Source organism: Pteropus vampyrus, unplaced genomic scaffold (assembly GCF_000151845.1).
Source record: "Pteropus vampyrus isolate Shadow unplaced genomic scaffold, Pvam_2.0 Scaffold14, whole genome shotgun sequence".
NCBI classification, from domain to species: domain Eukaryota; kingdom Metazoa; phylum Chordata; class Mammalia; order Chiroptera; family Pteropodidae; genus Pteropus; species Pteropus vampyrus.
The window spans coordinates 2649775-2661265 of NW_011888795.1; the positions used below are offsets into that span (position 1 = coordinate 2649775).

The window sequence follows — 11491 nt, forward strand, 5'->3', positions numbered from 1 at the left end:
GTGATCCAATAGTTCACGAATCTATGGTTTGACTATCCTACAGCATTATTGTTGAGATTAGCATTAAAATGAGATAGTATACAATAAATCTAAAGTATTATGTAAATCTGAAGTAATATTATGATTATAAGACTTAATATATTTTCTATATCTGTCCACTCTTGGAAATAATAAAAGAACATTACCACAAAACAAATATTCAGCTCTCCACTGAGGAAGTTGAACTTTGGTGCCCTCTAAGTATCCCACACATCTTTGGACATCACTCCTTGGTGATGTCCATTTATTTAATACCTCCGCTCAACAACCTCATTTCTCCCTAGTCTCCCTTTTACTAATATCTTTGATAGATTTAATTAAAGTAATGCACTTTTTGGATATATAAAACTGGACACTTGATGATATCACTTCCTGGTTTAGGTTCTCAGTTTCCCTTTCATAAATTGTAGAAAGTAGGAGGGTAGAATGGTAAGGAAAAGTACAATTTGCTTCTATTCAATTTGCAGTGGTATGAAGCTGAATAAAGACTTGGAAACAAGCATCATCTGATTCCTATAATTATTTTAATGTTACATTAGCCTCAAAGCCTGGCGCATTGTTTTGAGTACCATAAAACTATTAGGCTGGTTAGTTCAGTAGTAGAAAATGTGAATTCCTATGTAGGCAAAAGGATGAATAAATTTAATTCAGAGATGGAGGAGGCTGATAGTGGAGTAAGTCACGGACCGTGTCTATTTAATAGTGACTTGCTAAACCAACAGCTATTCCTTGAAACGAGGGAAGGGCTTAGGACATGGAAACAAGATGGCTGAAAGGAATGGTAATAAACGGAATATACAAAGCATACAACTGTGAAATAATAGGAGTCCTGGGTGAATTTCACTTTCTTATGAACCCGAGGCTCCTATCTATCTTTTCTCTCTGCATACCATTCCCTTGACCATAACAATTTAATTATAGTACAAAAACCAAGAAATGCCCTTGACTGAGTTGTAAAAGCAATGAAGTTTTAATTTTATGATATATAAATCTCTGAGCATCTCATCTGGGGCATCGATACCTATATGTTTATTGAAAGTTAGGGTCTAATAAATCTCTTCCACTTATCAAGGAATGACATGACTTTTCCAAAGGTAGTTAAACTGAAACAATAAAGATAAAGCACATTCTCCTTTCTCAGGGATGGCAAAACTAATTTTTGAAAAGTCAACAGTGTCCAGTGTCTGAAAAAATATGGCACTGACTTGTGCATTAAGGTTTGCTGTGTGACTTTGGAGGAGTCTCTTGATCTCTCTGTTTCATCTGCAGATGTTTTAGTGTCTTTGGAATGAGTAATTGAACAAGCATTGAGTAATCACTGGCTAAATAAAAGAGGTTTTGATGAATGCTCTACATTTCCAGCCCAACTGAACCACTTAATGTTTCTATATACATCACACATTTTCCTGACTCTGCACTTTGGCTTATACCATTTCTTCCACTAGGAATTCACCCTCCTGTTTCCCTTGTTCTAATTTTACTCATTCTCCAAGGACAAGGTCAACTGTCTTTTGTTTTCAGCTCTTCCTGATTTCTTTACTTGGGAGTACTGTTTCTTCCTTCGTATCTTCAAAGACAGCTCTTGTTCTTTACCTCTCTTACAAATTTGTAGATCCTTCACATTTTATGTATTTATTTAAGTAGATGACTTATGCCATTCCTTTTGAGGGCAGGGACTGTGCATGATTTATCTCAGAACTTGGCATGTGATAAGCACTTAAAAATGTTTATTAGGTAAATTGTGTAATGGCTAGTTTTATGTGTCAACTTGGACAGGCTATATAGTACACAGTTATTTAATCAAACTCTAATCTAAAATACTCTCTGAGAAAGTATTTTGTACATGTTAATAGCTAAAATCGGTTGACTTTAAGAAAAGATTGCCCTCAATAATGTGGATGGGGCTTATCTATCACCTGAAAGTTCTTAAGAACAAAAACAGAGTTTTCAAGAGGAAATTCTGCTTCAAGATTACAGCATCAACTTCTACTTGAGTTTCTAGCATGCCAGCCTGCCCTATAGATTTTGGACTTGCCTGCTCTACAGATTTTGAGCTTGTCAGTCCTCACAATTGCATAAGCCAATTCCTTGAGATAACTCTCTGTATATATGTATATGCTATTGGTTCTGTTTCTCTTGAGAACCCTGACTGATACAGATGGAGAGGTTAATTTTAGCACAATATATTCAGTTTATCATTTAAATTGAGTGACTTGCTTGAACTATAAGCTCCAAGAGGACATGAATTTTGGCTTTGTTCACTGCAGTATTCCCAGTGCCTAGAACAGTGCCTGACATTTACTAGAAGTTTGACAAATATTTGTTGAATGAAGAAAAAAAAAAACTTTATGGATAACACCACATATGGCTATTTGGTAGATTTAAATTTACCCTCACATACTTTGGATCTTGTGCTGACATGTATGACAGAAAAAATCCCAATCATGGCATCTGTGTGTTCTCATAGGCAAATCATTTCTATTTTCTGCACTTCATCTTGGTCATCTGTATTATTAATATTTTGATCTGGTAGAACTCTAAAATCCCTCCTACACTTCTTTGATATCTATGATTTTTACGTATGGCTCTAATAGTCTTAATCTTGCATCTATTTTTGTCATCATACACACTTGACTATTATTTATTGCATGATGATTATAATTACTTTTATTACTAATCATGTTATCATCAGTTACTACCTGAGATTTATAAAGTTGCTCTTTTACAAAGTACTTAAAAAACTTTAACCTAGATTTCTAGCTTCAGACTTTTTCCATAACATGGTTGTAAAGAAATAAAAAGACACCTTAAGGCTTTTTGCCAAAACCACTATTCCTTGTCCTCAAGCACTTTATAAGCTGACTATCAAGGCCCATATATACATTCGTTCTGCACCTGAGCTTCGGAAAACCAAACCTTTGCTTTTAATTTTAGGGCCAGGAAATTATTTTATAACTGTTTTGCAGCCTCTTATAAATACTTCCTGGAGCACTTTCTTTGAGTTGCCTTTGTTTCCTCCCATTCTGTGGGAAGAAGGTTTTCTAGAGTCTGAACATACCTGCTGAGACCCGGCTGGGCCCTAAAAACCCAGAGGTCGTATACCCACACCCCAGTGCTAAGCTACTGAGTGAATTTCAGCAGCAGGCTTTGCTTCATCCCCCACCAGCAGAGGATAAGAGGCTATTTAGCCAAGATGTGCTGAGGGGCGGGCGGTCTTCATAAACTTACAGATTCTCCTCTCTTAATTTCAGGCTAATTCTTTTAGAGCTGAGATCCTAAAAAATAATTCTTAGAATGTCCCACTATGGAATATCATCTGGTACAAGGATAGACTGAGGGGAAATAAACAAATAAACAAAATGTGTTAAGAAATTGTACAGAGCATAAGATTCCTTTATTTGTCTTTTTATATCATTCACAGCCTCAGAATGTCACACCTGGGTGACACCTCATTCAATTCATTTACACTTGAGGAAAACGAGTTTCAGAGAAGAGGACTATTCTCTAATCATGGAAGTAACTAATGGCGAAAGCTGGATTAGAATCTGTCTCCTAACTCCCAGCCCACTGTTTTTATCTAAATTTATTTATTTATAATATATATCTATATACCCCATGTCCATGTCTCCCCCAAAACAAAATTCTGAGGCAAGTCACAATAAAATGTGCATGTTTATATTCCTAAGGTAGTTTAAATAAACATGAATCATTAGAAACTAAGTAGAGTAAGGGGGCTGTGGGTTTTCTTTTTTCTCCTCTTTTCTATATTTCTTTCCTTTGTTTCTTTTTTCTTCTGTTTTCTCCCTTGAATATGTAGAAACACTGGGGAATTTAAGGGATTTGAGGGGTTTTTTTCCCCCCGACTTAGAAACTACTAACAGAGAAAGAATTAGAAGGCATGGCCCAGAAAGTATATTTATGGTTGTGTGTAATAATGTTGTCTGAGCTGAAGGAATGTCAGCATTTTCCTCAAATGCCTTCTCTCCAGGTTTTGCAACTTGGAATTTAAAATGAGCTTTGGACCACAGCTCAACACACCAGGTCTCAGATCAGGGAAACAACTCCTTCTATTCACATACTGCACTGGGCATAGTTTGGGGGGGAGAGGGTGGTGGGGGGGAACAAGTTTTTCAAATAAACTTATTATAGTACAGCATATAGAGAATCATTTTTTGACCAGCTTTAGAAAACAGACAGGCATTACTACCATTCCCTGGTCAATTTCATAGGCCTGCTCAGAGAGCCAGCTTCTATCATCACAAAATGAGTGTGTAAATAAATATATTAAAGACAACACCTTCCTTTTCTTTTTCCTGAGAGCTTCTCTGAATGAGAATTTGGTGTGGAATATGTGTGTGATGTCTGCAGCATGTGTCTATACCACAGTACTTCTTTGTCTGGGGTAGAATGAAATAGCCTGCTAGAATTGGACAATAGAAAAGCCAAAAACCATGTAATATGTTTATATTTTAAGCCTAGAAAAAGAAAGACACTATCCCTGATGTGGGACCTTATGTGGAAATGGATATAAAACACGTTGTATTCAGAGTGCAGACATAGTTTCGTTGTGAGGTGGATCGTTGTAGGAAACAAGCTTTTAGTTATTATGTTACTTAAGAAGAATCACAGAGTTGTAGTTTTCTCAGAGCTAAAAGGCATGTAAGGGGTCAGAGTCTAAGCTCCTTACCAACTCAGAAACCCCCTCTAGCATAATTCTGGCAGATGGATAACAGGGCTCGGAACACCTCTGGTGATGGGGAGTTTACTAATTCATAAGGCAGCATATTCTTTGCAGAGTGGCTTTCATTGTTAGAAAATGCTTCTGTATCCTGAGCTGAAGACTGTTTCTCTGCCACCCATCTCTCCTGGTTCCATCCTTTATAATCACTGACCCACCCACCCCCCGCCCCATGAAAAAATAAATTAATTAATTTCCCTTGTGACAGCCCTTTGTTTAATTATTCAAAGCAAAACAAACCAATATCTTCAGTCTTCACTGACAAGGTATTGCACTCCATCCTCGGCATGTGGCCCAGCATCCAAGGTACATACAAGGCAGGATACGAATTGATGTAGAAGACCTAGAGTCTAGCCCTTTGGCAAGTTCAAAAGCAAGAAAGGGATGGAGCAATTTCAAGGGATTGGTAAGGAGAGCCCATGGTTTCTCCAGAACAGTCAGTGAGGTTAAGGCATTTCTATAGAAAGAGGATTTCTAGGGCAATTAATCAATTTGCTTTTTCTTGCTTGATGTGTAGAAGTCATGTAGATTAGGTTTCCCCCAAAAAAGGAGATTTGCAAATTTGTTCTTAATTTTTTGTTGTTATTTTGTCATAAAGTTTACTGAGCAAATGACCTGAACTCAGATGTTAAGGTATATGAAAGAAGAAGAACAAAAGGCTTTGTTTGCCTTGATGGAACTTGAAATGAGCTTTGAGATCAGATTGTGTATATGAAATGCTGGGTAAAGTATTAAGCTCTTTAAAATGTAAGGGATTGTTGGTGTTTTTCTGAATACTCAGTGGTTGCTAACAACAGTCAGTAAAGTTTGATGAAAAGAGCCTGTGTCATAAATCAAAAGATCCAGGTTTGGGACCTGGCCAGCCACCTGGCCAGTCATTTACTCTCTTATTTATTGAGCATCTACTATGCTCCAGACCCAGTGAGAGGCACTGGGGATACATCTGTGGTTAAGATAGGCACAGTCTCTGCACACTTTAAGCACATGTGTTTGTTAAAGAAACAGACACGTTATCAGGCAGCTACCATGAAGTACGAGGAAGAGCAGTGAGAGAGTCCAAAGGCAACGAGAGCCAACATTACTTATATGTGGGTATGTGGAGTGGAGGAGGTTCATGAAAAGCCATTTGCCAGAAATTGCATTGAAATAGAGAGGAGAAGCTGGTGACCTCAGAAAAATTACCATCTCTCTGAGCTTCCGTTTCTTATCTGTAAAATGGGAATAACAACAATCCAGACTAACCTGCTTTGCTAAGAGGTTGTGATGATCAGATAAACAACAGATTTTTATGGTAGGTCCTTTGTTGAACCCTAAAGAGCTCTATGATTGTAATGAATGACAAATTATTGGTAATTGTTATCAGATATTATTATTGCGAATCTTAGAGTCCATTTTTTTTCTTCCTACTTGTATAGATTTGGCTCTCATGAGAATAGCAGGAATAGAGAATGAAATGACAAATTTGGGTGGAGAGATTTATACTGGTACAGTTTCTTCACAGCTAGACCACTGAGACCCTCAGGATGGGGGACAGTGTGGAAAAAGGCCCTTTAACCATGTGAATGCCAGAGTGGGGGGCTTCACTTGGAGTTTACCAAGAGAGTTATAGCCACTGTCCTGGAAATCTCATTAATATTTCAATGGCCTAACCTCACCAGAGGTAAAATTGCTCAACTGGCCCCAAACGGGGCTGTGTGCGCCTGCGTGACTTTGCGAGATATCAAGGAGATTCTGCTCTAGTCCTGATTATCCACCTATTGGCAGGAAAAAGCAGTAGCCAAGTAATTCCAAATGTCAGTGATTACTGGTTTATTGAGATTTAACTTTCAAGTACAACAAGTGCATTTTGCAAAAGGCCACTCTCCTCTTTTGATTTTATTATGATTTTGGTTAAGTTTCGTGGCATTTTTTCATGCCCCCTCTGGTGGTCTAGACACACCAATATTTACTAAATTTGAAGTTAGTATGAAAAATAGGAACAATCTCTACTATTTCGGCATGTTTCCTTTCCCTTTCTGTGTCTTGGTTCTCCTATCTGCAAAATGAAGGTGGAGGATGAAATTTATCCCCCACGTTCCTTCTACTGTCAACATTCCACATGTCTATGATGTTTGCCTCTCTTTTTTCTTGCCTACATTTTCAAATAGGAAGTTCTGGCCATTTCCATTTGTTAGACTTTTATTGAAAATCTAACTGCCCAAGAAGGCCAAGTCTTGTAGCCTGGGCTGCTATTTAAATCTCTGTCAGACCAGAGAATCTTTGTTTAAAATTACATTTTGTTAATCCATCATGTGGATGTGGAGCTTGCTATTTTTAATACATACTCTGCACAGCCCAGTTATTCATGGCTGAGAGTTTGCCACAGAACTTTAGAGCTGTATTTAAAAACAAACAGCTCTAGACAAGCCAGAAGAAGGCTTCGTTCACAAGCAAATAGAATTTCGGAGTGGGAAAGTAAAAGGGCAGTTATATCTCTAAGTGGGATAGCAGTTTGAAAGGCAGAAAGTTTCTTTGGTCTGTTTGATGCTGCAGGAGCAAGCAATGGAACGACCTACATAAATGCTTATTTAGATGGTAGACTCTCTTGACCTTTCTTGAGCCATTTGTCAAAACTGTAGAAATGTGCACTTTTATTCAAGACTGAGGCACTCTTTAACATCTTCTAATAATTATTCTCTCTCTTTCTCTTCACTTTCTATTACCTCCTTCTCTTCAGCCATATAGCATGCGTAGTACACACACACACACATACACACACACACACACACACGGAAATAGAAGCACTTAATTGAACTCAAGCAGAAATACCTACATTTATAACAATTCATAAGTGATTGTTAGGAAACCACAAATAGCGTACATTAAAATATTTAATTGTAGCAAACATTATTACTGCTAGTTTCCTAGGTTTTAAGAGATGGTATTAATTTGTTTCGCCATCCATTCATTCATTCATTCATTCATTCATTCAAGCATATTAATTAAGGTCATAAGATGAGCCGGGAACTGTATTAAGTCGAGTGTTTACAAAGGTCAAGAGACAGCACTCATAGTCTAAGGACCCAGAGGCTAAAATTCTCCCAACCAACTCAAGAAATTATGATTCCTGATCCTCTTTCCTTATTTTACTAACTCAACAAGGAATATTTATACTATATTATCGGAGTTCTATAAGAGCCTATAAAAGGGTATCTAGTTTACTATTCAGTACATTCTTTAAATATACAGGCTTATTGAAGGTCAATGATTCATAGAATTCTGATCTGGCTGATGGAGAGTAGGAGAGACTATGAAGAAGAAGAGAGATCATTGATTTACTCATTCAAAACATTCAAGACCCAGGGCTAAGACACAATCAGAATAATTCTTGCTAACTATCTGTTTTCTTTCTGTGAATATAGGTATCGCCAAAAAAAGTAGAAACAGGGAGGAGCATGCCTCATTCATGCTTTTTTTTTGGAAATTAACAAAGAAAAAGTGTCTTGACTATTGAATTATTTCAAACTGTATCATGTAGGTTGGAGGTTGTTCCTTGCATGGGTTAACTAGGATCTTCTGATTCATGGAATGACTGCGCTTCAGCCAGCTGTTTCACAGATGCTTACCATTGATCATGAGAGAAGCATTCACAGATGGGAGTGGATCACTTTGTGTTGGAGTTCTAATCACTTGCATAGCTTATACCACTGCCCAGGTAATGTTAATACCCTCTCAGACGAGAAGTCAGGGCAGCATAGCAAACCTGCAAAAGCCAGAAGATTAAAATAGCTACCTCATCAGTCCACCAGCATTTATCTGGGCATGTATTCTTTCTTTTTAATAGAGTGAGAAGGTTTGTTTCAAAAGAAACTGAAAGCAAAATAAATTAACTGGTTATGCCAAAGTTCTTCACTCATTATTTGATTCAACAAACATTGAGGACCCTTATGTAGAGCTAAATGCTGTGGGAAAAAGTTTATAAAAACAACAGTAGCAGCTAACATTTAATTAAGTACTTATTGTGTCAGGCATTGCATTAAGCGCTTAACCCGTTTTATCTCATGTAACCCTTAAAAAGATCTATGAGATAGAAATTATTATCATTTCCATTTTATAGGGGAAAGCATGGACTACTGTTAGTATTCTTGGCCATGAGAACCTAGGTGAGAAAATGAAAAGGTCCTGCCTAAACCAGAGAGTGTAGGATGGAGAACAGATGGATTTGGAGAATTACCTGTGTTTCTAAGAATCGACAAGCCTCCTAAGTGTTTGAGTCGAAAACTTCACAAACACTGAAAACACCTCTGAGGTCCTATTCTGGCTAAAGCATCAGTCTCCAACATTTTTGGCACTGAGGACTGCTGCTCCTATGAGAATCTAATGCCTGATAATCTGAGATGGAGCTGAGGCAGTGATGCTAACGCTGGGGAGCAGCTGCAAATACAGATGAAGTTTCTTGTCCCTGGCTGGCAGCTCATCTTCTGCTGTGCCTCTGGTTCATAACAGGCCACTAACTGGTACTGGTTGGTGGCCTGGGGGTTTGGGGAGCTCTGGTCTAAAGGACCATGACTTAGGTGGAAGATGCTTGTCAAATAAATAACTAACCTGTCGGAACCATGTCTTTTGGTTTCTCACTGTCCACCCAGATTCTGGCACTCTGCCTGGCAAATAGTGGGTGCTCAAAAATTATGTTTGTTTAGGGAGTGAATTTTCACCTCTTCATCGGAACCTAGGGCAAGTCATTCTGTTACCCCTTTCTCACAACCACACCTACACTTTAGTTTCTCTAGCTTTGTGTTGGAACAGGCTGAATCTTATTGACTCATTGCATGTTAAGTTGAATAAGCTGTTATCCAGGAAAATTAATTACCTAGTGCAAAGGTAGGAATATTTAGTAGCTAATTCTCATTATGTGTCTACATGGGGGCAGTGTGGGCACTTTTTTTTTTTTTTGGATACGCTTAATCCTATCATGTTTGGCAATCTATGCAGAATAGGGCAGAAGACTGGTTTCATAATCCTTAAGGCAGGTTCCTTCACCATCTAAAAGCATTGGGGTTCTTGAGATGAAAACGCTCCCAAACAGATGTCCTCGTCCAGGACACCGCCCTTAAAATTGGAGGAAGACTCCCCTCTCCTTGAATGCGCTTGGCAAGCCCTGCTCGCCTCCCCCCTCCCGCCCCCCACCTCGCCAAGGGGGTGGAGGTAGGGAAAGAGTAGGTCCACACCTCGCACGTCTGCCCAAGCACAGACTGGCAAGTGGCACAGGCGCGCAGACCTCTGTCATTTATTTATTTATTTTTCCACTGGGTACGCTATCCCTTTAAATGGGGACGCTGGTGCTGGCTCCGTAACACGGGAGCCGGCAGCTTGTTGATTTCAGAGCTGGTGAATTTCACATTGTTTCCACTTCACTTTCCTCGCTCCGAGGGAGGCTCCGGTTGGCGCTACGGCCGCTGTCGCCTCTGCCAGCGAGGGCCAGGGGAGGGCAAGGACCTGCGGCACCCGGGCCGGCGTGGGGCCGCAGGAAAGGGTGTCGGGGCCACACAAGCACCCTCGCTGCAGTCCAGCTCCTTCCGAAGCCGGGACGCCTGGAGCGCACGGAGCTGGGACCGCCCGCCCAGACGCCCGCCCGCCAGCCCGCCCACGGGCCGGGGCCGAAGCCAGGGAGCCCGCGAGGGGAGGAGGCCCAGGGGGGCGGGGTGGGGGGCGGGGGTGGGTGCCGCCGCCGCAGCGGAGCTGCTCCTCGGCGCGTTTTGCATGAAGATGGCGGCTCCCACCGCCAGCAAGGCAGCCTCCCTGGGCTGTAACAACAAGCCTGCGTTCCCGGAGCTGGATTTCAGGTCTGGAGCGCGGGTGGAGGAATTGAACAAACTCATCCAAGAATTCACGAAGCACGACCAGCGGGAATACGACGACCAGAGAGCGCTGGAGATTCACACAGCCAAGGATTTCATCTTTTCCATGCTGGGTAAGGAGGGAAAAGGGGGAGGTGTTCGTGTGTGTGTGTGTGTCTGTGTGTGTCTGTGTCTGTGTCTGTGTCTGTGTCTGTGTCTGTCATGGGAAGCGGGGTCGAGGACCCGATCCACCTTCTCGCACTCTTTTTTTCTTCTTGGTTTCCTTCCCGGAGCCGGGTGCCTGGAGTATAACCCATCTCTGTTCCGCCTCTTCTCTTCCTCCGGCGCAAGCCGAGCTGCCTTATCTCCCCTCCTTACTATACTTTACGCCGGGTCCCTTTCCCCCGCAGTTCGCTGGCTCTTTTGTTAATTTCTCACCGGCCGGGGCTGGAAGGCAGGTGCAGTGTTCGTGGTGAAACATCTCAGTGTTGGGGTCGAGGGAAGCCCTTGGAAGCACCGAGGTCCGGGTGAGACCCGGCGGCGCCTTTCAATCAAGAGATTTGGCTCCAGAGGCTCGGACCTGCGCCTTCCCAGCGCAGTCTCGGGTCCTTTCCTGAGCTTGGGGCGCGGAGATAGCTTGGGGCTCTGGCTCCGCGCCCGAGCGACAAGTTGCTTCTCTAGTCTTGCGGCGCGGCGCTGTCATGCCGAGCCCCCGGTGGCCAAACTTGTTGGGTGTTCCCTAGTAACCCGCTGAAGTAGGCTGGGCGCCCGGAGTTCTTGCAACTTTGATTTGCAAATCGACTTCCCTTTAAAGCGGTCGGAAGCATTTCCGGTGCTTCCCCAGGGTTCTGGCGGAGCTCGGAATTCTTAATTCCCAGCTGGAAAATGACCGAGCTCA

At 41.3% G+C, this 11491-nt stretch overlaps 1 protein-coding gene across 4 annotated transcripts in view; it reads left to right on the forward strand.

Moving 5' to 3' along the window:
* Positions 1-10047: 10047 nt before the first annotated feature.
* Positions 10048-11491, forward strand: part of MB21D2 (Mab-21 domain containing 2) — a 102527-nt gene continuing 101083 nt past the window's right edge. The window contains exon 1 of one of the 4 annotated variants that reach the window (XM_023525737.1): positions 10048-10727. In XM_023525737.1, the coding sequence (XP_023381505.1) occupies positions 10517-10727 (211 nt within the window). In that variant the 5' untranslated portion in view covers positions 10048-10516. The remainder of the gene's footprint in view (positions 10728-11491) is intronic. The other 3 variants (XM_011381441.2, XM_023525741.1, XM_023525742.1) reach the window with 3 other exon arrangements.